At 53.4% G+C, this 27149-nt stretch overlaps 7 protein-coding genes across 7 annotated transcripts; 6 read left to right on the top strand and 1 right to left on the bottom strand.

Moving 5' to 3' along the window:
* Positions 1–2539: 2539 nt before the first annotated feature.
* On the top strand, positions 2540–6461 carry KVR01_004104 (uncharacterized protein). Its single transcript, XM_044785907.1, has 4 exons — positions 2540–2907; positions 2983–3262; positions 3320–3811; positions 3890–6461. The coding sequence occupies exons 1-4, from the start codon at positions 2741–2743 to the stop codon at positions 4574–4576; spliced, it is 1626 nt and encodes a 541-aa protein (XP_044646268.1). The 5' UTR covers positions 2540–2740; the 3' UTR covers positions 4577–6461.
* Positions 5615–6424, bottom strand: KVR01_004489 (uncharacterized protein; the record flags this gene model as incomplete). Its single annotated transcript, XM_044793977.1, has 1 exon — positions 5615–6424. The coding sequence occupies one exon, from the start codon at positions 6422–6424 to the stop codon at positions 5615–5617; it is 810 nt and encodes a 269-aa protein (XP_044646653.1).
* A 3929-nt stretch (positions 6462–10390) lies between the features above and the next one.
* KVR01_004315 (uncharacterized protein) lies at positions 10391–11920 on the top strand (the record flags this gene model as incomplete). The annotated part of the gene is made up of 1 exon (XM_044789587.1): positions 10391–11920. One exon carries the CDS (start codon positions 10391–10393, stop codon positions 11918–11920), a length of 1530 nt encoding a protein of 509 aa, XP_044646479.1.
* Positions 11921–14936: 3016 nt separating this feature from the next.
* On the top strand, positions 14937–16462 carry KVR01_004367 (uncharacterized protein; the record flags this gene model as incomplete). The annotated part of the gene is made up of 3 exons (XM_044785870.1): positions 14937–15020; positions 15109–15680; positions 15760–16462. The coding sequence occupies 3 exons, from the start codon at positions 14937–14939 to the stop codon at positions 16460–16462; spliced, it is 1359 nt and encodes a 452-aa protein (XP_044646531.1).
* A 1480-nt stretch (positions 16463–17942) lies between these two features.
* Positions 17943–18826, top strand: KVR01_004512 (uncharacterized protein; the record flags this gene model as incomplete). The annotated part of the gene is made up of 2 exons (XM_044790075.1): positions 17943–18089; positions 18152–18826. The coding sequence occupies 2 exons, from the start codon at positions 17943–17945 to the stop codon at positions 18824–18826; spliced, it is 822 nt and encodes a 273-aa protein (XP_044646676.1).
* A 1266-nt stretch (positions 18827–20092) lies between these two features.
* On the top strand, positions 20093–21244 carry KVR01_004836 (uncharacterized protein; the record flags this gene model as incomplete). The annotated part of the gene is made up of 1 exon (XM_044787024.1): positions 20093–21244. One exon carries the CDS (start codon positions 20093–20095, stop codon positions 21155–21157), a length of 1065 nt encoding a protein of 354 aa, XP_044647000.1. The 3' UTR covers positions 21158–21244.
* A 4038-nt stretch (positions 21245–25282) lies between these two features.
* On the top strand, positions 25283–27147 carry KVR01_004705 (uncharacterized protein). The gene has a single exon (XM_044783269.1). The coding sequence runs from the start codon at positions 25422–25424 to the stop codon at positions 27078–27080; it is 1659 nt and encodes a 552-aa protein (XP_044646869.1). The 5' UTR covers positions 25283–25421; the 3' UTR covers positions 27081–27147.
* The last annotated feature ends 2 nt before the right edge of the window (positions 27148–27149 follow it).

The raw sequence follows: 27149 nt of genomic DNA on the forward strand, positions 1-27149 counted from the left end.
TCAGCTTTCGCTAGTGTGTTTGCTTTGATCAGGGGATGCCGACAAGTAGCCTCGCGCGATGGACATAGCTGAGGGGTTGAAGCTTGCATCGTTCGGAGGCACATCCCGACGGCAGTTGGCGAGCCACTGAATGCCAGTACCCGACAAGGGGCTTGCTGCGGATACCATGCCTAAATCCAATTTCGACAGGGCAAGAAGGGATTGACGAGTGACGAGTTAAGTAAACACTTCTGACAGGCATCTTGAAACGCACGGCTGGGGCGAGTTGAAAGAGAAGTACCTGCGCGATCATGATTACCGGGCTTCGACCCACCGTATTGGCCAGTTTGGGAGCGTCCAGATGTGAGGGGGCTTGGAGGAGAGGGTTGCGCAAACGAAAATGAAGAGCTTTTCCCAGACGGTGTGGCGCATCTTGCCCCGCAGGGATGTAGCCCAAGGTCACCGGTAAGCTGGTCAAGCTGCAGCGCCTCATAGCCCGTGATGGTAGACGACTAAGGGGTGACTCGTTGCAAGGTATATGCAGCCAGCCGCACCAGGCACAGCAGCAACCTGCCCATCTTTTCACGGCAGGAACATTTACACTCTGTAGTGAAGGGCTCTCAGCAGTCGTTGGTAGTGCACAAACGGAGCGCCAGATAAGACAGGGTATGGGTCTGGGTTGCTTGTTGAACACGTAGATACACTCACCGGCTTCCAGCCGGCTGGGAAGGCTCGCGCACTTATACTTATCGACAGGCCCTATACCAATTTCCGTCCCGTGGTCGTGAATCTGTGGCGGCTTTTCAGCGTCTGTCGCATCATGCCTGGTGCCCCGGGGGCTGAACTAAGCGTTGTGAAGGATCTGGATACGGCAACGGAGACTGTCTCAGCCTAGAATCGTCAGACGCCGCAGAGGCGCTTCGGCGCCTCTGCCAGACCAAAAGGCAAGTAGGTGTCTTGCCTTTGACCAGCGCTTCGGGACGAACATAAGATGCTTGCTGTACTCAGGCCATGAACCACAGGAACACGAAACCGACAGCCATCCGTTTCTCAGGACTCTTCACAATGGCAACACCGCTGATGGGTGGCAAGAATAGCCTGGAGAACCCCTGTTTGATATCATGGGTGCTCTCTTTCCTTGCAGCTAAATTTGGGTCTCGTGATCGTTACCGCCTGTCAGAGATGCCTGGTTAGCTCGAGGTACTGTTTTGATGTCATGCTGTGCAAGTTGCACAGCAGACCTGTTCGTTCCATTTTGGCCCTTGACAAGCGAAATGGCGTTCCTGTGCTCAGAGCACTCCCAAGCCAGGAATGAATCTTGGGATGGCGGCGAAGTAGTGATTCCAAGCCCACCTGACAGGGCACCAAGGGATCTGCCAAGCCTCCGAAGTTTGGAGGTTGAAGTGGTGAAGGGTAGGTATATTTGATGTGGTCAGTCAACAAAACGGAGGGTTGGGTCGTGGTTTTCCTCGAGTGTACTATCCATAGATTCTCGGCGAGAGAGATTAAGTTCACAGAGGGCACTGCGACGGTGCTGATCTCGGGGGCTAGGGACAGCGCAATGATGCGAGATTTTGGAAGAGCTTTTGCGAAAATCGTTGTTGATGATATGCTCTAGATCCTGAGCGTTGAAGCCGTGTTTTCCCTCAGAGAGAGAGGGGGGAGTACATGGCCATACTCACCGCCATAGACGCCTCCCGGAGCAGGTCACCCGAAATCCCAAAGTGAGGCACGGAGATCCGGGGGCTGACCGGAGTAAGGGTAGCACCCCAAGTCGGCTATGCTGTCGAAATATTGCAGCAGCAACCGGCATAGTTCGTCGAGAGTACGGCAGATTTCGGGTCACATAAGTGTTTGTAGCAGTTAAAGCGGTGCTGTTCAGTTCTCCGTGTCAGTAAGCCGTTGCAGCCGGTTCATGCAGGCAGATGCAGCCAACGCACTCAGCCGCCCATGAAGGAGAAGACGATGACCTCGGGAGGTTTTGTTACGTGTTGTGCGGGCAAAAAGACAGAAGGAGCCACACACGAAGGCTCAAACGTATGCTGACAAGTCCGCAAGTGTGAGCGCTGCAGTTGGTGCTTCGTCTTGGCAAATACGAACAAGGAGGTCTGCAGGTATTCGCTACCTTTCTGTTTGCATGGTCTCTCGCAAGCTGAAGAATTTGCGGAGTTGAAGCAGGTTTCTACACTTGAAAGCCGATCGACGCACAGCGTTCAAACAAAGTCAACCCCGGTACCTAGACTAGGTACTTGGGAAGAGGTGGTATGTGCCCAGGTGGGTGGGTGGTGATCCAATATGGGTGACGTGCTGCTGCCCTGCCTGGCACTGGTCAACCAAAGACAAACGCACAGACGTTCCTGTCGGGACCTCAGGACCTGAACGGCAGCCATGCTGCCAGCCTGCCCAGGCCCATGCTGTGCAACGGCTCCATCCGAGCCAAGGTGGGGCGCCGGTCAGGGGCAGCGACAGCCTGATTGGTTGATAAGTCGTCAGCGCAACAACATCCATCGCGACTTCTGCGGCTCTTTGGGCTGTGTTTGTTTGTACTCTGGGCTTTTCAGGCAGGCTTACTCGTCTCGTCTGTACTCCGTACCCCTGATGAGTGGACATTTGCAGACGCCTGCCTGCTAGAACAGGACAAGGCCAGACAAGAGGCCTGCATCCAGTAACCTGCACGCACGTCCAGTGCTCCCCTCTCGGTAGTCGCAGCGACAGCCTCACCGTCACCGAGGCCCTTGCATCCGCAGCCCTCGATGCGATCATGGCTGATGCAGATTTGATCAGCTTGCTGCGGAGATACGAGGTACCCGTCGACCAGTCCTCCCTCGACGCCGTCTTTCGAGACGAGGAGCAGGGGAGACTGTTGTCCGAGTGGGCCAAGTCGCACCTCGTAACAGACACGCTTCTCACGCAGAACGAGCTGAACTCGTTCGTAATATCCCCTGAAACCCTGGCCTTTCGGCTACCTAGGTACCTAGCACTTTCGGCTAACCCAGTCCCTAGATACCTGGCTCTCCAACGAAGTGGCAAGGCCGAGAGCCTGGCAGCGTCTGCAGATCTGTCAAGAGTACAGCCTTCGAATGACCAGGAGCTTTTGGACGCTATTGGGGAGCTCAACCGCTCTACCGATGCCATCAACAAGCAGACTGAGACTCTGCGTCAGCAACAGAACGCCGTCTCGCGGCTCATCGCAGCCAGCGGAAAGAATGGCGACGCTCGCTCTGATCTCGAGGCCAAGCGACTTTACGAATGGGAGTCAACCCGCAAGGCCCTGCAGACAAATGTGAGCCCCAAGTCTGACCGCGTCATCATCCTGGTTGCTTGCTGACTTGGGCGTCAGGTAGAGCTCCTGTCACAAGGCATCGACTGCCGCATCTCCGAGCTATGTCAGGGAATCGAGGATTCAGCCAAAGACCTGGCCAATGTTGTTGACGATGTCTTCAACTCCGACGACAAACTTTTGTCTAGTCTCCAAAAGCTTGGTTTGGAGCTCGACATGGAGGATCGCGGGGAGGCGGAAACTGTCAGCCAGCTCCGGGAGATTTGTGCCAGACTGATCAAGTACAACGTGGAGTGCACCCGTACGCAATTGGACCGATCGTACCTCGAAAGCCTTCAGTCCAGCTCAGCGTCAGGATCAGGATCAGGATCTGAAACGCGGGCTTCAAAAGAAGAGATTTCAGCTCTACAAGAAGAATTAGAGTCATTGTACTCGGAGATTCTGCCGGTGGCGCAGATGTCTGTCGAACAGCAGTGGTTGGAGCCTTCTCTGAGATCACTGTCCACAAATACTAGCCAAGGGCTTAGTCACGCCGCTGTGTCCATTCACTATGTGAGTCTTCGAGAATTGTCATGGCCCTTGAAGAACTGAGTTCAATGGCTTCATCAGTATCTGACTAGCGGGCAACAGATTCTCGACTGCTTGGACCACCTTCAGGATCGAATTGATCGGGTGTCCGAGCGTGTGGCATTATTCAAAGCGCACGAAAGCGCTACATGTGCCATGATTTCAACTGCGAAGGTTGAGTTGTCAACCACGGTCGCTTCAAACACCGCCAAAGATCATGCCAATGTTCCCCACTTGTCATCGCCGGCCCGACGGTTCCAACCTGCAGACGACATGATGACACCTGCGCCTCGCCGTGCAAGGACAAACACACAATCGCGAAGGCGTTCCTCTGGTGGCGCATCCAACCAGTCGCCATTAGAACACCTTCTGGGGGAGTTGGGGATTTCTCTGCCGGCAGAAGATGACCATCCGAGCGCCACGGCTTCACTTCTATCACGGACGCTCGCAGAGCGTAGGCAGAATGCGGCTGACGTCGCTGACAGTGTCCAATCTACTTTCGAGCACGCAGCTACAGCCCACCTCTCGGACGCACGCTGCGCGATCCAGCTGATCAGGGATTCGGTTCTGGCGGAAAATCCCAACGGCCTGGTGGATCCGGGGATCGAGTCGTCCATTGTGATCCTGGCACAGGAAGTCCATCGTATTGCAAGCAGGCTTGATGGCGTAGAGACCGAGGCTGCGGTATTAGCAAGGGGTCGTAATGTTAAAAGGGACGAGATCGTCTCGCGGTGGGCCCGTCGTAGCTGAGAAACGTCGCTGCCGTCGTCACGGACCATGCTAGCAACCTATGGATCCCAGAGTTGGCACAGTCCGACAAGGCCTTTAAGCACGCAATCTTGTGACCAACGAACAAGCATGTATGTATGCAGATATGAGCTCTTGACGATGCTTATGATAAGTATGTCTCGGGACGTTGCCTGTCGGCTGTGTGTGACCCTCCTTGCCGTGTCTGCCCGCGGCATGCGGTGTCTTGGAACACCGTAGGATCTTCGGACAATCCTTCGCTGTCATCGTCCTTGTCATCGCCTGCAATATCTGCCGTGCTCCATTGCGGAACGGGTGCTGCGTCCCTTCCCCGCCCCCGGGGGCTCATGGCGGCACCCTGACTATACGTCCCCAAAGGTGGGCGACGAGATATCATCTGTAGGTTACGTATGATGAGATGCGTCGTCAAGTTGTTCTCATGTGTATGGTTTTTTCATGCTTGGCACTGTGCTTGCCGGCGGTGTCTTTGGGTTTTGCCTCGCCTTTGCGACTCGCCTCCCCCCTCCTCACGTGGTCCAACCACGGGCGTGCTGTTTGCTGTTTCTCCGTCCTCGCCCTTATTCGAGACAGATCACGCACACCAGGGTCATACAAGGTCAGGTCAACTCAACGTTGTTCACGTCCACATGGGCGACCCGAGACAAGCCTCTATCTAGGGTGCTACAACGCGGCTTGGCTTCTGTCAGTATCGCTAGGAAGCGAAATGAATATTTTTGACATCGGTGAGCGTGACCGGTCGTGTTTTGAGGCAGCTAATTGTTCCTCGTCTATCCATGTTACCCTCTGCACCGGTGGTAAGCTGCAACGGGCGCCGTGGGTGCGGCAGGAACATCTGAAGTCTTTGGCCCGAAGGGAATGAATGGGTATCATGCGGCTAGATTGCATGGAATCACTGAGCACATGCAACTTTCTCATACCAAAGTCGAATCTATCAGCAAACCCCGCAAAGAACCACTACTCCGACCCGCAGTCTTCCCACGAAGCAACAACTGTGCCCCCCCCCCCTCCTCCTCCTCACACTCACCCCTGCCCGCCCTTGGGCGTCGGCCTCTCGCCCAGGTAGGGCGGCGGCACCTCCCCGACGCCGCCGACCATCAGCTCCTCGCGCTCCTCGACCTGCTGGTAGTCGGGCAGGGCGTTGTCCGGGTTGGCGTTGTGCCAGGTGCCAAGGGGGTCCTCGACGGGCTGGCCCAGCTCCTCGGCCAGCTGGGCGAAGCGCGCCGAGTACTCGCGCAGCACGTCCTCGCCCTCGCGCAGCCACTCGGTCAGCTGGTCGCGGCGCTGGCGCACCTCCTCGCGCGTCGAGGCCGACACGGTGCTGAACCCGCCCGTGTAGGGCGGCAGGTCCGAGGCCGAGTAGCCCGGGAGCTCGGCTTCCTGGTCGCCAGTGGGAGGTGGTGGCGGCGGCGGCGGCGGGAGGTGCTGTGAGGCTGCTGCTGCTGCTGCTGCTGCTGACGACGACGATGCTAGCGAGGAGGATGACTGTGGAGGTTGCTGCTGCGGCCCTGGCGGGGGAGGGATGGGCCGTGGCTCGATGTACCGATCCTGGTCCGAGTGCACGGTGGGCGGCTGGACGGTGCTTGTTGTTGTTGGCGGTGGTGGTGTTCTTGTCTGGCCGGAGGGTCCTGCCCTGGGTGCCCCAGGGAGGCTGTTTGTGTGGCCATATCGGAGGAGCCACAGGCTGTGTTCGCGCAGCGAGGTCCTGAGCAGTTCCAGTTCTGCAGCGAGCGAGGGGATCAGGCGTTTCAGGTCGTTGTATGCCGACTGCGACTCCGAGTTCGAGGAAGAACCCTCTGCTGGCGGTGTCCCACTTGGATCGTTGGAGGCCATGTTTGATCTATCAGCGTTCTCCAGGCGTGTGATGTGGTACGGGCAAGACCATCTACCTGCTTCAAATAAGTAAGCTGCAGTGACGTTTTTGATGACTGAGCCACACCAGCCAGCCACTGCAGGGGTTCTGCCCGGGCCCGGGATGGCCGAGCTGCGTTATGTAAGCCTGCAACGACAGGAACCTACAGGCACACCGTGACGCTGAAGAAAGGTTTTGAAAGGGATAGCATTCATTGAAACCTGGGTGTTGAGCTGTTTCCTCATACGAATATTTGAAAGACTCGCCAATCAGGTCGTCTCCACATATCTGCTTAGAAACACCCGCGACCTATAACACATATTGAACCACTACTCTCTTACATTCCTAAGGTTCCTACGCACATTAAATCTCGCTAGTAGCAGTAACTGTCAGTGTTATAGTGGTATATGTGACACTTGAGCTGGGGGGCTTGGCAGTAACAGTGGTTATCACGGTGCTAGTGACGACAGGATCAGACGCTTTGGTGGTGCTTGCCACACATTGAGAGTAGTAAGGGCTGTGGCTGCATCAATGACCAATTGACTCCCAAAAGTGTGATACAGACGTGACTCACTTGTCATCTAACAACCCATCCCGACAATATGCCCCTTTCGGACAATTGGTAGGGCCGCAGTAGTTCAGACCACCACCTAAATTTGACTCGAATCATCAGCACGGGACAATATTCTGCGAGGACTAAGGGTAATATGGACTGACACTGCCCATAGAGGCTCTGAGTCCCAGCGGGGGCGGTAGGTGCGCACGACTCGGACGACTCCGTCTTGCTTGAAGTGGTTTTCGTTGTTAGAGTCGTCTTAGTCGTGAATGTAGTCCCGCTGGTCTTGGTCTTGGTCTTCGACGAGGTTGTGGTCTTCGAGGTTGTTGTCTTGGACTTTGAGGTTTTGGAAGTTGAGGTTTCGGATGTTGAGCTCTTGCTGGCCGTGGTAGTCTTCGTCGTGGGAGACACAGTGACAGTCACGGTGACCGTCGTGGTTGTTGGCTTTCCTGCTTCGATCTCGAGCCCATATGATACCGCAAGCAGGAGAACAAAGATGCAGTATAGTGGAAACTTCATTTTCGTGGTGCGATTATGTTTGCAGGGAGCTTTGGAACTCCCTTATTACCTGGGTAGCAAGTCTGAGTGACGCTGCGCCTTCTTTATATTCCTAGCGGGGTCAAGATTTCTGCTTGGTACAACAATGACTGCACGTTTGTGCGAGTCCAGAGCCAGAAGAGAACGATACTTCTGAGCTCCAGTCTAAAAAGGTGCTCAAAACTGCATCGTAATGTGCACAAGGTAATCCTCTAGCCCTCAATAGTCTGGTCTGCCAGTACGGTACCGCCATTCAGCCTAAGCATGTCAAGCACATTCTTGGGCCATCACAGCCGGTGAGACGGACCGAGACATCCATCTCTGCCGAAAAGTGAGAGGATCAGGATATAATTATATTACTTAGTTCTCGTGTATTACAATACCATGGCGTGCTGTTCGCTACAGAACTTCAGCCGCCAATATATCGACCGACTATTGATCGTGATGCAGCAGGCTCGCAGGGAAACTCTCGTCAGTCCTTAGTGGCCAGACGCTTTCCGTCTTGTTGTCCAGGGATCTTCGATTTTGTCAATTGACTAACATGTTGTTAAAATTTTTGGGTTTGGAGATGACCTAGGTAGAGAGCCATCGTTGATACTGGCACGACCTCCCGCTGTGCTCCAAGAGTTTGAAAAAGATCGGGTGCTGTACTACTTGCTTGTTAATAATTTACCCTAGGGTCCATTTGAATTGGATGGTATGATGCTAAAGATTTCTTTTTAAGTGCTGATGGGATATGAGATGTGCAAAATGGGACATGCTCTGGTGTCGTGGTGCGCTGCCTTGTGAGAAGCCCGTATCCACATGAGCCGATACCCAGAGCTTGCTAGGGTCGCTTGGGGGCATCAAGTTCGAAGAAAAGATTGTTTTCGTTGCAAATTCCTAGTCCAATGTGCGGGCTTTGAGTTGAATAGGCTTGAAAGCCTGGGCGTTGGCATTATGGCAAATTATCGCCGGAATCGGCTACACAATAGACAACACATGGGCATCAACAATAAAATTAGCAAGCTTTTCCTCATCGCCTCCCGCTGCACTGTTTGTGTTTTTCCTTCTTTTTTTTCTCTGCAAATCAATACACCACACTTCCTTCTATATTGTTCGGACAACAATCAGCATCGAGGGCTTTCATACTTAAGTATACAATATCATCGACAAAGCCTCAACATGGGTAGCTGCGTATCTCTAGCGTGGAGGCAAAGAGCAATCGAAGAAGTGAGAGCCTTGTGCACAGGGCTCTTCGTGACGGCCATGCTAGCAAGACTGATCGCAAATTTGGGCTTCGATGAAAGACCAATCCCGATTCTGCCAATATCCCTCAACGCAGAAGTCCTGTCGTTCCTCTTTTTCGTGGTGCGTCCCAAGGCTGGGTTCCACTTCAACTTGAACTTCCTCTAACGAAACACGTGTAGTTCTGTCTCCGGGTCACACTCATCCTATCTACTCTTTTCAGGTACAGAACCTGGGACTGCTTCGCTGATGTTGATTGTGGACTACAAGTGTTCACATCATGATTTGGAAGGCATAGGGACTGAAACAGACACTATAGCATTACATAACTTCCAGAAAAACCAAAAATAAGCATGCAGCTCAATACTTGCAAGTTTTTGTTCATGATATTGATTCTTCTTGTATGCCTTGGCTGGCTCATCCTCTTTGGAGTTACGAGCAAGTTGCGCGCGCTGCTGCAGGGCATCCACGCAAACAAGCAGACTAGGGGCGAACAGATCCCGCGGTGGTCAAAGCATACTGGCATGTTTGGAGGGATATTAACTTTTGGGCCTCAAATCCGATGCGGGTGATCAGGTAGCATCAGAGCATCACAGGGTGTGATTGGGGGCACCTAGGGTGCCGTTGTCCGAGCGCTGAAAGGGACGGGGGAGAAAGCAGCCGCAGTTCTGGGCACGAAGCCTGCATTTACGCGCAGTTGACAGGTATGGAGCGAAGGTTTTGGGCGTGATTCCGCGCTCAAAGGGGGCTAGTTGACGCAATGGGAAATTCTAATGAGACCAATCGGTTTGTGAGCCTGCGACACACGAAAGTTTGAGGCGGAATCAAGATGCCAACCTGACCGTGCGCGGCCTTTACCCTGCAATGGTCAAACAAGAAACAGACGCGCAAGGAACCAATGCAACCGAAGATATTTTTCTGCGACGCGACGGCGCATGGCACGGCTGGCACCTGACCTTCATCAATCGAGCTGGCCCCGTCCAGGCCTGGTGAGCAATACCAGGCCAATTACTGTCACTGTCGTTACCCAGGTGCCTTTGCTGCTGTCGAGAGTTGGGCAGGGTGAGCCTCAATTGTACTACATATGTAGTCGGTACCATTTCGACTTTAATGCATCAATTCTCAGCTCGCAACAAAAGGATGCAGATCTAGGCCAGTTACAAAACCGGGTGAGTGGTGTGGAAGCGATGTTGGCTCCTGTGTTTTCCGATCGGTTGTCATGATTGTTTATCACTCACGTCGTCCGGGAGTTCCAACCGTGGAAGTCGTCCATCCCTGGGTCTCGCCGATCCAGGCGGCAATGTGTAGTACACTTCTTTACGGCTGTACCGCAATTCTGATAACCTTCCAAGGTTCACGGCTTCTGTTGAAGTGAACGGTGCGCCGGGGTGTTTCGAAACCCAATCGTGAGGAGAAGTTGGGTCTCAAAGCCCTTGATTGCTGGATATCACTACCTAGTCACGCGACTTTTGTGCTGACGATCCCACGAATTTATGGGATTTTGGGTATCTTCTTTGCAAAGCTCTAGTTTCCAGATTACTAATGCGGCTAACGCGTATCATTGATCAGGTCATGTCCATTTCTCTACATCCGGGACCTCATTATGTTTCTCTTGCTTGGGCCAGAAATGGCCATAGGGAAGCCCAAGGAAGCCGAAGGCGATATTCCGGCCAACGCCGTACCCTTACCGTTGCGAAGATCTATGTCGACGTTGTCGCTGAAGGTGAAGGCAGCCAAGTCAGCAATCAGACGCTCAGCGAGTCTACGTGGGCCGAAACCTAGGCTCCAGATTAGTTCGGTGACTGCAGATAGGCCGCCATCTCTTGCGCCTATCCGTATCCACACCCCGATCAACCTCAACAAGCCTCTACCCAACCTTCCCGATGACGATAGCTCAAGATCAGGCATCGGAGGTGGAGCCGGCACCGATGAAATTGATACCGGTGTCTCAATTAACGACTTTGAAGGGTATCTAGACATGCTGGCCTATGTCAATAGAAAGCTGCCTGTTGTTCCAGGCCCAAGTCAGCCCGTACCTCGGGCTGCGTCCTTGTCGCCATCGCTCTCCATTCGAAGCCCGCCCAAAGAGGATGAGTGGATATCCTCTCGGCCTCCAAGTCGAACAAGCACAATATTCTCCCACAATGACGAGGTCCGTCGAGTGAGGACCCACAGTGGCTTGCTTTGCCGGAACAGTCCTGCTGGCAGGACTGTCACACCCATGTCATCGCTTGGCTCAGAATCAGGGCTGCGGATCAGCACAAGAGCTTCCCTTCACACATCTGTCGTTACTTCGAGAATTGATGAGCTGAGCGAGCCGGCGACCCCCAAGTCACCTTGTTTGCCGCCAAAGAGGGTCGCCACCCCCCCGCCCAAGCAGTGTTGCCATTGTGGTCAGGATCCAGACGAAAAGGATATTCCAGGATCGCACTCTGGCCCTTTGGTTACAATCCGGAACTTGGACCCAACCAACGTCAACTCGAGTCCCCTCACGGTCATCAACATTAAGAAACATGAAAAGGACCTCGAAAGCAAAATGACTGGCCCGACCATCTCAGCCGAAGACGACCTCGGTCGGCGTTTTGTGTTGTATCCAGAGACATCTTACTTCATCGCTCTTGATGGTTCGCGCAACGACCTCTTGGAGTCAATTGCACGACAGACACCCCCAAGCACTAACAACTCGCCGTCAAGCCCACTGACACCTTCGCCATACGAGCGACCACTCAACCCCGATCCATATTCCGACGAGAACTCGCCCTCGAAAAGGCTCATCTCCCCTTACCAACGGCCCTCAAATCCTGAGCCTTGCACAGTATCAAGCCCCCATTCGGAACCGAACCAGGAAGAGGAAGCCCCAGACAAAGACCCGGAAGAGGGCCTGGACAGGTCTACAAATGGAGAGGAACCCACTTTCTGGAAAGACCCGGCTGGAACGATTGTGGTGTATGAAGGTGTAGCCCGCGACGGAAACCAAGTCTTCTACGGCTCGGATATCAACTATCTTGGTTCTTTCTATGACGCCGAAGAGGGATCCTCTGGGCTGGGGAGCGCAGTGGACCTCGTGGGCCTCTCCTCTGGCCTACATGTAATCCACGAGGACAGGAGTTCAGAGGATCTCGCCATGTGGGACAGTGACGTTCTTACCTTCTGTTAGAGGGGAACCCAGAGTCACAGCACTCGGGTTTCTGTGTGTGGTCACCTCGTTGGAACCCAGCCAAACTAAGGCTATTTCTATTTTTGTCAAAAGTATTATTAGCATGTGGTGGAGACAAGTGGACGACGCTCATTCTGCTCTACAACGGCTAGCTTTCTCATGTCTTACGATCTCATTTTTACGACAACTGGTGCACCTAACACAATTATACCCCGACTCACTGCCTGTGAGACCAGGAATACAGCCCTATATACCACAATACCACTGTTGATGAAGCTGTGTTGATAATTCCGGCACAAGGACGGCCTATCTCGTGCGTTTTCGTGCGATCATATACAAGCAGTCTCCGATCACAAGTCGCCGAACTGGAGCACTGCCAGCGGAGGTTGGATATGGACAGGGACCAGGACAGCAAGCGAGGCACTGGGGCTGGGGCCAGCTGGCGTCGGGCCTGAAGAACATCCGCCTCAGCTGGCCAGGTGCAAGGCAAGGCAGCGGGGAGGCTGTCATCTGAAGAGAGCGGATAGAAAGTAATACAGGACTGAAAGATTGGGATTCGGAATAAGTAGAGCATTGCCAGTGGACTCAAGCCCGCCTTTTCGGACCCGGTCTTGTTCGGAGGTCGTCCTTACTAAAGTGGAACCTTCCGGCCGGACACGGCTTGACGTGCAGGCTTCCGGGGATTATTTCCGGGGGATGTTCTTTTTTTTAACTAATTCTTATGAGAGTGAGGTGAGAATCATGTTCCACCACAGTCTTGGTTTTATTCGCTGATAGACATGAGGATGGAGATCTGGCAGTCTGGATGACTATGGGCTCCCAATGGAGCCTCCCATCCTTCAGGAATCCTCCTCACACTGTGCTTGTAATTGCCCGCCTGACGAGCGGGCGAATGAGGGAGGATTGATGTTGTACAGGATGGGTGCTGATCTTACTTTCCCGGGCCCTGCCAGCCTGCCAGTGCGTGTGCACAGGCGACGGCTCCCACCCTGCCACCCGTGCACCTGCGGGAGGGAGCTTGGCAAGACCACGTTGAATACCTACTTAAGTACTTAGTGCTGACCGACTGCCGGGTTGCATTTACACCTTCTCAACGAATATGTCCTGGACCAGAGATCACGCGACCCGTCCATAGCTGCTGCTTGTGTTCACGTATTCGCTGCCCCTGTCGGGACTCGGAGCAGACTGCCAGTTCCTAGTGCACTCACTGTCTGCAATGCGGCAGGGAGTAATCTGTACCGTGCCGTGCGCTAGTTGCGACGTATTCGGGTAAGTTGTATTGCCAAGATCGTCAGCGGCACCCCACCCTACCATCACCAATCCCCCTGCTGCCTGGTTGCCTGGCTGCGTGATCGCGGCTTATCTCCGTCGAAAAATCGTTGCCAGTAGTATGCGCGATGGAGCTGGAGGGAGGTGCGGCCTCCGTACTGGAGCTCTGAAAAGCTTGTTGCTAAGGCGAACAAGTTGAACGTGACCATGAATTGTTGATCTGTTTCTTGTGAGGACCTCAGTATTATCCGTAGTCAATACCAGGGCGGCCACCTCCGGCTGCGTGCAACAATTACGCGTGCCCGCCACAAATGAGCTTGATGAACCCTTGCGCAACCTTTTTCGGTGGGTTTTTGTGCTTCTGCCAGTGGGTTCTTTGCACCGCAGAATCGGGAACACAGTGTTGTGGGCCGGTTCTCGAACCTCTTCTGGCCTCGTTCGTTGATCGCAAGAGCCCAAGAAAGCGCACGTGCTGTGTTGACCGAGTCCTTGTGCCAGGAACCTGGTCGACTGGCTTGGCAGCTAATGCCATGACTGAACTTTGGATGACGCTGTGTCTTTGCCTCGACGGCCCAGGCTGCCGGCTTGAGGACGAGCCAGAACACATTCTATCATACTGTGATCTACTGTTTGCAAATGTCCTGCTCAGCGGTATGACAAGGGGGATCAACATCAAGCTGATACCGATGCTGATGGTAATAATAGGGCTGTACGCACACATAACAAGGCGGCCAGCTGGTAGTCACAGCCCAGGGGCGGAGGGAATCCTCAGCGCCTGTTAGCACGGTTCATGTTGGGATGCCAAGCACTCGGGCAATATGGTTGGTTGCACATGGCTTCTCACGTCAAGCTGGGCCACCTGGGCAATTCTTCCAAAGTTCAAATGTTGTTATTGTCACTGTGAGAATAGAATGAATGCCTCCGATTTTTTACGCGACCATCTAAATGCCTTGTATCGTTCGTTTATATCTGAGGACGGAGGCATGTACAATGGTACCGAGTACACGTCTTGTACGGAGTAACTTACTACCTAGGTAATAAAAGGGCGGTCCCAACTGCGAAATCCTCTGCACGTTGAAATTATTTGCACTGTCTTAGCCACGGAATCCGCGCTTGGCAATGCCTGGTGGCCCCTAAACGGGCAGGCTAACCAGCACATCGGCAGGGGGTTCGGCCTGTCCATGATTAGATCTAGCATGGGCCCGGGTGTTGGGTCCTGGGGTCGAGGACGGAGAGAAGCCTACGGAGTGCCTTTTGTCTTTTTCCCAACTGGCGCTCGCGTGCCAATTTGCCTTTTGCTTCCTTCCACCTGGCTTCCAAGGTTGACATTCTCACCTCCTCACCCACCCAGCTCCCGCCCGGGACACGCCTTTGACCCCCACCACCGTCCGATCGCCCCTTCCAAGGTTCCCGCGGTGTTGAGGAGTACATTCACCGCTTCACCCTGGGCCGTGTGCTGCTTGTCGGTCGGTCAACGCAACTTGGAGTGGGATCCGCCGTGCTGTGCTGCGCCGGCAGTTACCCTCTCAAGTCACGATCCTTAACGGCTTGATTGTACGCGAGTGATCTGCCAGCTCGGACTACATCATATACTATACAGCCCTGTCTTGTGCTTCGTCTTTGTCTCTGCCTGTGCCTACGGCCATCCGACAGTATTCCTGCATCTCGGCCTGCCAAATTTTGAGCATCACCCTCCACCCGACCCACGACTTTCACACAAGGCTTCGGCCAAACCAATATTGCTAAAATGTCTACTACTCCGAGTCCTGGAGGCCCTGGCGATGACTGGCATCCCCACGTCTTCCGCATGCCCGATTGGGTTGAGGCCTTCGTAAGTGCCGCAGTCAAACGCATTGCCCCCCGGGCCCTCCTCCATTGGCCAGGCCTGCACGGTCCGTGCTAACCTACCTTCTCCCCAGTTGATTGTGACGATCCTCTTCACCTCGATGTACCTTACTCGAACCAAGAACTACTCCATCTTTGGGGGCAACCAGAATTACAACCCGTTAATAGCCTCGCCAGCGTCGGGCTCCCCTAGGACCTCGATCGATAGCGACCCAATCGCGACCCACCGGACAGACTATCCGACCAAGACCCGCCGTGTCTTTGGGATATGGACCGTTCGCACGCCCAACTCGTCGCGCTTCGCTCGACACTTCCACTCTCGGATCTTGCAGAAATTCCCTTTTCTGGTCGAGATGTTTTACTGGGTCCTACAGTTCTTCTTCTACCGGTTGACCGCGAACATGGCGGCAGCTTATTACGGCGGCAGCGAGAATCTCTGGGAAAAGGCACAGAATCATGGCATCGCATTGCTGGAGCTGGAAACCGCCATGTTCGGGAGGGGCTCCTTGACGGGCACGGCCAGATGGATTGAGTGGAATGTCCAGCAGTGGTTCCTTACCGGAGCCAGGGCCGGCGACTTCCGTGGCATTTTTCTCACCATCCTGAACCGGTCATACTCGTTGATCCACATTCCTGGCACTGTTGGGTAGGTCTTTCCTCTGCCCCTTCCAGCGTCTGCATGAGACCGTTTCTTGTTGCAAAGCAGCGCTAACGATGGGATCCAGTTTCATCGCATTCTACTATTACGTGTCGCCGACCTTCACCCGATTCGCGACCGTGCGCCGGACCATGACCTTGCTGAACCTGTTCGCCTTCACCATTTTCATCCTCTATCCGTGCATGCCGCCGCGTCTGCTGCCCTCGGAATACGGCTTCATCGACACGGTCAACGGCGAAGATGCCACCTCGGTATGGCAGAGCGGAAACTTCGTGAACCGCTTGGCTGCTATGCCGAGTATGCATTTTGGATATGCCTTCTGCATTGGGCTCGTCTTCATCTACGAAAGTGCTGCCGTCAGCGGGGTCAAGGAGATATACAGGCGCTACGGCAAGACTCGCAACCCTAGCCAGACCTGGCTTCCCGTCCCCAGCTCGGACGAGGAGAGCCAGAGCAGCACCTCCGAAGTCGAGGTCGAGGCGCATTCGACCAGCGAGCGTTCCACCAAATCGCGGATCGCCTTCTTCGCCTTTGGCGTGTGGTATCCCTCATGGGTCCTGTTGACCATTGTTGCGACGGCCAACCACTACCTGATGGACGCCATGGTTGCCACACTCGTCGTGTTGATGGGCTTCGTGTGCAACAGAGTCTTGCTGAACTTCTTGCCGCTGGAAGATCTGCTTCTCTGGGCATGGAGGCTGGAGAAGCCAGTCCCAACCACGGGGATGAGGAGGAGGAGACCGCTGCGGGTGGACCCGCCCGTGTACTAGGAATCAGGAGATGGGATCCGCATCGAGCTGGGTCAGTCATCATTCAACGTTGGATAGATCACCTGGGACTAGGGTAATCAGCATCAAGCTCATGTATAGCACTGCCACTTTCGCATTTTTGGATAGACCAAACCATCTTGCCACCGGCTGTATTCTGGTGCCAGCAGAAGGCCTGCCCTCAAGGCGGGTAAGTCCTACCGGTCTCCTCTATTCCTGCCCAGGTGCCCAGGTGGTTAAGAAGTTTGGGTATGCACATCTGGATAATATACCTAATACCAGCCTGAATGCTTACGTTGTGGCGAAGGTGCGTGCAGCATGCGCAGGTCAAAGCGCTCCAGATGGAAACGATGAGAGCTCATATCCTTCAATGTTTGCTGGCGATAATTAAGGCTTCCAGGGACTTGCGTAAGCCAGCGCGCGCCTTTTAATGCCGCTGACAGCTCCTCGCCAAAATCGGGGTCTGCGATGTGCCACTGGGTTGTGGCCAATCCCACTTATTACGGTACCGAATAATACCTAGGCAACTGGGGGTGTTTCGCTGCTCCGGGTTGGCTGCCGGGTCGGCCTCACGAAACGATACTACTAGTATCGCCGAGTTGTTTCGTTTCATTGAGCGGACCCGTCGTCGGGGGCGTCGGGGACTCGGTCCTGCCCATCGCAGTGCCCAACTTGCCAACCCGCGGAGTTGGGCGCCACAGCCACGGCCTTGTCAATGCGGCAAGCCAGCCCGGCCAGGGGTTCACCTGGCTTCTGTACCCGTCAGCGGTTTCACGCAGAGTTCGACTAGAAGGAATACTTGCCTTCTGATAAGGACCCTCGGCGGGTCGCAGTCTGGCAGACTTGCCTGCGCATGAATCTGACGTCGACGTCGTCAAGGACAGTTGTGCGCAAGATGCCTGCGCGGAAGAGGACTCTGATGCTGATCCGGGGGGGCCACTCCACCCTGGAGTCAATTCACGTCTCAATGTGGCCGTCGGGATCTGGGCTGAGTCGACACGCCGATCGTCTTCTTGTCAAGATCTTAAAATCATTGTCAGTTCCTTCATCAAGGTTTGATTAGTCGTTCTTCATGCTACTGCTTTGAGAGCACTGCCACGCGAGATGACGTCCAATAATCAAGGAGAGAATCTGCAAACCACGTTAAATCAAGGGTTGCATCGACATTTCAGGCACAAGAATTCAAACCATTTTCCACCTGCTGGACAACTCAGTTCCTCGCCGATCTCGCCCCAGCCTCAATCATCACCGAGCATCAGCCCTGAATCAGAAGACGACTACATGCCCATACTCGACGGATACATGGGTGGAGACACAGGCGCCCTGAGACATAGACGGCAAGCGTCAGCTGCATACCGAGGTGTCGAATATGCTCTATCGCCAACGCTGAAGAGCCCTTCGATCGTGTTTCCACGAAACCCAAGCCCTCTCTCACCCCAGTACTATCAGAGGCCAGCGTACCAGCCCCAGACGCCTGTCCACGATGACGTTCGGCTCCAGTCGCCGATGCCACTCTATAGCAGAACCCAGGCATTCCGTCACTCGCAACACAAGCAAAATCCCGAGCCGCTCCGCCTGCAAGCTGACTCCCCAACGCTGGGCCACTGGACGCGATACCACACATCACCTAGCCCTATCCCAATGACGAGTTTCCTCGATGGGACTGACGATGGCGAGGATAGCGACGATGAGTTCCCAATCCGGCCATCCGCGGCCCTGCTGCCACACAAGGTGCAAGGAGGGGATACGGCGCGAGCGTCACACCGGCGGTTGCCAGACCTACTGCAGGATGTCCTTGAGATAATGAACTCGATCACGAACCAGCAGAGCCAGCTCGAGGAGGAGAGTCTCGCTCTACAGGACATGGTTGAGCTGGTAGTGATCATGCAGGAGCAGGCCGACTCTTTAATGGAGTACTCGGACCTGGTGGAGGAGTATGTTGATCTGGTCAATGACGCGTCTGCCAGCCCGTCTTCGGTTTACTCTATCGACACTATTGACCTGCAGGAGGAATCTGAGGGTGACGAAGAGCGGGCCGGACAGGAGCCCGGGGCCCGTGAGCTGGCGTCTAGGGCTGATTCTGGAGTGAGTGTGGGTGCAGATGATAATGTTACTGACGGTGAAGATACCGTTGTTGTGGAGGGCCAGTCTCGAGTCACTGTGGGCATTGAATCTGGCACTCTAGGGAACGCGAAGCTCATATCTAGAGAGCCCCAGCTCAGAGATTCGGGATTGGGCCTGATGAGTTCAGATGTGGCTCCTCCAGGAACAACGAACCGCATGAAACAAGCGTCTCAAAGGGGCAGGAATACTCGCTCTTCACGGGGGAGAGTAGTTACTTCCAGATTGACTCGGATTGGTCGATGAAGGGAAGCAACATGGCCTACCTAGGCCCCCATTAGCACTTAATGGTGATTAATGATTAATCCAGCAAACAATTCATGTGATTTAGTATTTGGCGAGCATGTAATTATACATCTGGCGCCCGAGCCGCAGTGCCCACCCGGACTGCTCGCCTGAGCTCATGCCGCGCAGCATAATTTAGAATGGCCCAGAACTTAGAACATTCACATGAACAACATACGCCGTGCATCATCCTTGTTGCTCGATCTAGCACTGGCACCATCTCACCTTACCAAAACCAAGATTTGAAGTCAAGATACCACAGTAGCAAACCGAGTCAATCCCTAGTACTCGCGGGCTTCGACTTTACTCTGTTCCAGCATTGTTTTTTCTCTTCCCACCAGACTCAATCAACAGGAGCGGCCAGGACACAGATTTGATAACGTACTGTAATAACAAACACACGCTCACAATCACGGCCGAGCAAACATCGCAACCAAGGCAAGCAACTTGATTCGTTGGTGTAGTTGCTGGAAAGGTTGCAGATGTGGACTAGATAGAGCGTGTGTACGACGCTGGGGAATTCCTCGCCCATCGCAATCCTCGGCGACTCCATTCGTGACCGGACTACCCACCCTAGGGTGCCTAGGTACTTATGTAGGTACAATGTTGGAGACAATTTCGAGTCCTAGCAACAAGTTGTCTTCTTACAACTATCCACTTCGCCTATGTGAGCGAGTTGAACAGCTGGGCCACTTTTCGCCGCAGTACATATGTATGTCTCGGGTTGGGTCGAAACATCTGGAAATTCTCGCTGACTCGTGTTCGGCCGGTGTATCAGCTTGGCTTCCGGAGTTCGATCTGACGACTCGTTCCAGCCCGAAAGAAGATGATCTTCAGTGCTCACTGGTTTCAATCGGACCTTAGACGTCTTGTCTTTCCGATGCCGAACTGGACTGGCCGCAGCCGCCCATTTGGCTTCGAGGGGCGCGGGGACTCTGAGTCGCGGACCAGACGAACCGGTTTACGTCATGATCCATGTCTCAAAGTGCAACCAACTGCGGCCGAAACCCAATCTTGACGATACTCCCGGGGTCCCGCCCATGGACCAGGGCGAGACGCGTAGGTAATGTCGGCTAGAACATCTATCACCTGAAAACCCCACTACAGGACAAGCTTATCTCCAGATTAAAGCTTCAAATAGCATACCAACCTTTCCTGGACACTCGCAGAACCCAAAACAACCACTCGCACTACCACCACATATATCTGTCTACCTAGGTAATCAGGATGGCAGCATCTACGGAAGATGCGTGGCCGCAAAAAATGCGCGCCTGGACATACAGCAGTGCCAGCGGCGGCCTCGACAAATCCTTGCAGCTGCAGACCGACACGTCCCCGCCACCCAAGACTCTGCTGGAGAAAGATTCAGTGCTGGTGCACGTCAGCTACATGACACTCAACCCAGCAGACTACAAGCTTCCGGAGTTAGGCTTGTTATCCAAGTTCGTGATACCTGTGCCCGCAAGCCCTGGAATGGACTTCAGCGGCACCGTCACGGCCGTGGGCAGCGACGTCAAGGCGTACCAGCCGGGCCAGAAGGTCTTCGGCAGGGTTGAGCCCATCAAGAACAAGTACGGGTCGCTCGCCGAGTACATCATCGTAAAGGACGGCGAGGGACTCTCCGCGGCGCCGGCGGGCTGGGAGGACAAGATGGACCAGCTCGCCTGCGTCGGGACCTGTGGCCTCACGGCGCTGCAGAGTATCCAGCCCTACGTTTCGACGGGCGACAAGGTCTTCATCAACGGCGGCAGCGGCGGCACCGGTGTGTTCGGCATACAGATCGCCAAGGCGCTTGGACTGCACGTCACGGCCAGCTGCTCCGGCGCGAGCGCGGATTTTTGCCGGAGCCTCGGGGCCGACGAGATCATCGACTACAAAGAGCAGAACCTGAGCGAGGTGCTCAAGGGCAAGGGCAAGGTTTTCAAGCTTGTAGTCGACAACGTCGGCTTCACCCCGCCCGGACAGCAGGACTTGTACACCGCTGCGAACGAGTTTTTGGTGGACAACGGGCACTTCATCCAGGTCGGCGGAGGCGCTGGCCTTCAGCAGGTCAAGGCTGTCATGTCGAGGACGTTTATGCCGGGATTCCTTGGGGGCGGAAAGAGGAAGTTCAGTATGATCATGACGAAGCAATCCCACGAGGGCCTGGCAAGGATAGGGGGATGGATGAGCGAGGGCAAAATCAAGGGTGTGATCGACGAGGTCTTCGAGTATGAGGATGCTCCCAAGGCTTATTCCAAGTTGAAGACAGGAAGAGCAAAGGGTAAGATTTTGGTGGTGGTTGCCAAGTAATGTTTCGTTGAACCACGACTTGGAAGGGTGTGTGAGGGGCGCTATTAGTGGCAGAATTATAACTGAATTTGCTGGCTTCAACGGCCGATCTAGAAGGGCTACCCAAATGCCACAGCATTTGATAATTTCAGTGTAATAATCGAGTTCTCACCTTCTGTCTAGTGCCACCTTCCCATCTCGATCTCAGTCTCGCAGTTCCGACCTCGCGGATTTCAGCTGCCAACAAAAGATTTTGCACATGCTCCTGTTTCCCACAACAAGATTGGGACCTGGGTTGCGCTATTATCACTTGGAATTCAAGGGCGCATAGAGTGATAGCCGGCTCGCTCCATTTACTATGCCGCCAACGTTGTAAGACTTGCCCCCCCTTTCTTATGCATAGTCACCGAGAACCTCACCCAAGAAATGTGACAGAATTCTTGTTAAGGCCAAGCTTTTCTATGTTCAGTGAGCGTTTTCAGTCTCCACATCTGGTTGCATAACTACATGTCACTGCCTTCTACCCTACGGTAGCTGGGAATGTATGATTACGCGACCTCAGGCTCTTCACCGCGTGGTCATCAGCAGGACTCAACTTTTTAAAATTATTTTGTTCTTATTCCGTACATGGCCAAAGTTGTACGCATGTAGCTGTGCGGGGCCTTCAGTAGCGCTTCCCAAAGATCAAGCTTTTGAAAAACATATATCCAGACGTATGCGGAACAGAAGCGAAACCAGATATTGCCGATATTAGATTGGTGTGTCTGTGCGTCGCAAGGCTGAGGCCACGAGCACCTATCGTATTATAACTATCGTTATTAGCATCATATTCTTTCCAAGCGCTAGGTCTTGAGTACTTACCACCGTATGAGGGCACCATATATGTCCTCAGACGTATACGGAATAGAAGCGAAACCACATTAGATTGGTGTGAACTCTGCCTATAAACCCCTTTGTCGTCTCAAACAGTTCCTACCATAGTTAGAAAACCTAGCGACGTCAGTCAGTCACATAATATCATGTCCTCGGCTTAGAGGTTGTGGATGCTTCCATTTTACTCTAGCCTGACTATAATCTTGGGAAGTATCCGTCAACAATAGAGGCCGATATATATCAATAAAGACTTAGGTAGCTAGGATTGATATTCTAACTTTTGTCTCTTGATACCGTGACTATGATAGTATACCATGAAGTTCGGGGGCAATGCCAAACAAAACCTGATCAGGTCCTCAGGAGCTAAGCCGAAATCGGCTCGTTTGGCTTGATCACGGTATAAGAGAGGATAGACTGCAGCAACAATGAATCGTATCGAATATGTGTCTTGCGCTTGGCGCGAGGTAGATCTTTTCCATAGGCAGCGGAATGCCTCAACTACCGGAGACCTGAAGTAATCTATTTGGTTATACCGATTTACCTCATACTCGCCCAAGATTTTCAAGCACGCTGTAAGGCCGAGTAAGTATAGTCGATGCTCGGCTAGCCGTTGCTCAAAGTTTATTTCATCCATGTGTACTGCACTAAAGCCAAAAAGAAATGTTAGTCCATGGAAAATTCCACGGTTGGGTATGAAAATATTGTGCCACACGAAATCTATGGAGCACCCGCTGGAAGCCCAACAAATGTCCCTGATCCCGTCATAATTTCTTCACACCACAGCAGAGGCCCAGGTCGAATTTTGCGCAAGACATGACGACTCCAAGGCTGTTGGAATGACTCACCCCAGGGCTAAGGTCTGTTTAAACTTTGAGTTCGTTGAAAAGCCAGTGTGCTCGTAGCGTGGACGATACCCTGCTAGACGTTGATGGCGACCACAGTCTCTGGCCGGATAGGCGAGATCTGAATCGGAGAGTGCAAACCACAAAGAGCACGAAAGCGCTGCCCAATGACGCGGCTTGGGGAACTAAGCCCTTGCGTTGTTCAGCAAGACCATGTCAAAATTGTGATAGCTTGGTTGGGTTGAGCTGAGCCGAGCCTCAGTCAAGGTTCATGCTAGTTCGCCATGCTGACTGCCGTGGCGCTCGAAAGCATCGGCGGCTTGGCAACATGGCTCATTCTGGGCTGCAAGGCTTAGCAGGCTATGATGATACAAGCCCAGCCATCGAACGCGGCCTGAATATACACCGGAGTGGCATTGAATTTGCCATGACGAAAGTAACTCTCTAAGCCTCGACTTGTGTGCCCAATGAACCAAGTGCCGTATCAGAAAACCTATAGTATATAAAGAACGCCCGGCTCGGCTGCTGTCTTGAGCGTTGTATTCAGTGTCAGACGCTTAGAATTTCTCACCCATCTCGACACAAACTCGAAGGTTGAAACAGATTATTGCATCATATCCACAGCGCTATAACCATTACCTCGGCCACTTGGAGTCACAGTCAAGGTATGTTACCCTGCCGCTGTGTGAGTCCATGGCTCTCAGTTGCTTGGCTTGGGCCCTTGAGAAAGCCTGAGCATTGACCGGCCGAATTCAACAGGATACTCAAATAAGCACGGTTTCACGGACGACGTCCATACCGGCTCGATGTGTTTCGGACTCAGGCATCACTTGCACTCCGACAGGCACCATTGCCATAGAAACTGTGCCTACTGTGCGCCTCCAGCTCGGCCAGTTCAACACGTCGTAGTCGAGAAGAGGCGATATCAGGGGTCAGGGTACCGGCCATACTACGGAGGAGTCTACGGAGGAGGCATGAATGGGCGAAAGTGGTAAATGTGAAGAAGACCGTTCTGCTGCTTTGTAAATAGACGACTTGATTGATGGGTAGTCGTGACAACGTCAATTCACTATATACATCAAATCGAAAGGTTGCATCCGAACAGTGAGACAAACCCATCATCTACATATATATTGCGTAGCAGATCCTACCAAAAGTGTACCATCCGTTTTTGCCTATACGTAGAACCTGAGAGCATGGGGAAGTGCAGTGCAGGACAGTAGGTGCGAGTGTAAAGAAGCCGTGAATTGATTTGGATGTATTTAAGTATTCCGACACAGAATCAAGCAGGGTGTAACATTGTGGAACTGATTGTGCCCTCAAGGGCGCGGAGGCCCGATTCGAAAGGCGTCAAATTGATTCGTTCAGTCGCATTTGCGTCAAAGTCGAAGACAGAACTGGCGGGGTTCAGGCGTGGGGGGATGAAGGGCGTACATTTCATCGATCGCACCAGACCAGCGTGCTCAGGTGCAGATCATTATTAGGCCTACTTATTCATATACGCAATACGCAGGTACCCATGTATCCTTGAAAAGTTGGGGCGAACATTCCGTCACATAAGGAGCACAGTATTGCCTCCAACCAGAAGTGGAAACGCAGATCCGCATGGCCAATAGTCGCCTCAACGACCAACTGTCGTCTTGCCCTCACGCCCAATCCCAGCTTCGCGCCCGTTTGGAGTGCCATGACCGAGCTCACCCATTGGCAGTGAACCTTGGAATGTACATGCAGCTTTTAATAAATGCTACACAAATGTGGAGGACCTGGGTAGTCAGTCGCCAACTGCACATGTGAAAGCGGCCCCCTTCTACCCAGTTCTTCGGCACCCGTGGACTCCCGAGGTCCGGACGTGATATAAAGCAGTCCGGTTTACTTCTTCTTTTTCGGTACCACCCCACCCCACCCTTTTCTTTTCGAAGGGCTCTGATTATTCCCAGGGTGGGTGGCCAGAGACTCTTCCACTGAACTTCTCCCATGTCAAGCTGTCATCATCTTCTGTAGGTATGGACTCTGTGGACACCACAGAATGAAGGTAAGAAAGAGACACAAAACTTCTAAGTATCGTATTTAGATAGCAGACTGATTACGCATCACCCTTTCTGGATTCTCGTTCGATGCCCTGCTAGTCGTAATGTCACCTCAAGTTGCCACAGTAGCCTTGAATTTCGAATATCCATTCGGGCAAGTACCCCAGTATTGAATGCAGACCTCCAGTGGCAAAGGAGAGAAGCAGCCAGTTGGCTACCATTCACAGGCAAAATATGAGCTTATCAGTACACAGAACATTGTGACGGCGGACGACAAGGGATGTTTGGGTTAGGGTGAGGATGATCTTGAAACCCCATACCGGGGTCAGCCCCGTGAATGTCACCCCCGCATGCCCAGGTGAGAAATGCTGCCCGCGGCTTTTCAAGCTACGGAGAATCACATTGCAAGGAACCTCACCATGGTGGCATGGTCCGACAACCTAGATATCAACAAGCAGAACAAGCAGAACAACCCTGGGAAGTTATTGCGCCACTGAGGCCACGTCAAATCTTTCTGTGGGCAGTCCGACAGTTTCACATACTATGTCTCGCTCACTCCTCAACCGTTTCGACCGACTGGCATCGAACGTGTCGTCAGCTGCAAGTCAGGCTCTCGACAAGCGGCAACAGCCATCGACGCCCAATCCAGCGACGCCAGCACACGGTACGATGGTGCACCCGTACTATGCTATTCGTGTTATCGATGCTTTGACAAACCGGGGAGTTCCATTGGTGTACCTCCGCACGACATACAAGACTGTTTACATGACCGACAGCGCAGGTTATGTTGCATTCAATGAGCCTGGACTGATGACAGGAGATCCAATCTGGGTCACTGTCAGCAGCTATGGGTTCGAGTCGCCAACGGGATTCTTCGGTGTTTCCGGAATGCAAGTTAATCCCAAGGCTGCTGGATCCATAGAGATCAAGCTCACCAGAACACAAATCGCCGAGAGACTATATCGGCTCACAGGATACGGCATCTACCGGGACAGCGTGCTCCTTGGAAAGCCGGTTCCACTTGAGCAGCCTGTCCTGAACGCGAAGGTTGCCGGGAGCGACACTATACAATGTGCAAAGTTCAAGGACAAGCTGCTCTGGATGTGGCAAGACACAGATCAGATGGCATTCCAGCTCGGGAACTTTGCCATGACCGGCGCATGGACTGAGTTGCCACATAAGCTGGATGCGGACAGAGGGCTCAATTTCGACTATTTCACCAAAGACAACAAGCACAACGAATTCGCGAGAGGCATGATAGACTTACCTTTGCAGACGCCTGGGACTTTCCCTCTTTGGGTTGATGGCCTCACAGTGGTACCAGACGAGACGGGCCACGAACGTCTTCTAGCCACTTACTACGCCTCCGGGGACGGGTTTAGCTGTGTGGAACGAGGCCTGGCCGTGTGGAACAACAAGAGACAGATCTTGGAGCGCCACGTCAAATTTGATGGGACCAATAACGGCGTGGACATTCTCGCTCCGGGAGGTCACACTATCTATGTTAATGAGAACGGGACGCGTTACGCATTCTACGGCAAAAACATCCGTGTCAAAGCCGACTTCAGCAGCGCTTCCCAGCAGTCACAATACGAAGCATTCACCTGTCTCAGCGCAGATGGACAGCGAGCCAACAGAGGACCCAATGGCTCGTTGATTTGGAGCTGGGTTAAAGGCGGGAAGCCAGTCAATTACGAGAACGCAGATAGCCTGGTGCAATCTGGCGTGATAAGTCAGGAGGAATCGCCTTACAGGCTGAAGGACGTGGAGACTGGTCAGACCATCTCTGCACATACAGCTGGGATTGCGTGGAATCCCTACCTCAAGCTCTGGGTCAACATCTTCCAGCAACAGGGCGGCGATACAACTGCTGGGGAAATCTGGTTCTCTACAGCGCAGGCACCAGAGGGGCCATGGACAGCCTGTCGCAAGGTTGCAACGCACCACATGGACCGCGATGGACTCAACAACAACAGCAATGACTTATATAACCCTGTCCAGCACTTCGAGTTGATGCGAGATGGCGGAAGATATGTCTATTTCTCAGGAACACTCACAAATACCTTCTCCGGAAATCAATTTCCTGCGCCTTATTACAACTACAACAACATCATGTATCGACTAGACCTCAAGGACCCGAGACTGAATTTGCCTTATCCACCGGCGGGACTCTGGGGCACGAGACCTGACGAGGACGCTTGATTGGTGTTGGGGCTCCAGATTTCGGACACACCACCAACAGTGGCTAGGAGGTGCTTCTATTAGTACTTT

The sequence above is a fragment of the Diaporthe batatas genome (assembly GCF_019321695.1).
Source record: "Diaporthe batatas strain CRI 302-4 chromosome Unknown Contig00004, whole genome shotgun sequence".
Classification (NCBI taxonomy): domain Eukaryota; kingdom Fungi; phylum Ascomycota; class Sordariomycetes; order Diaporthales; family Diaporthaceae; genus Diaporthe; species Diaporthe batatas.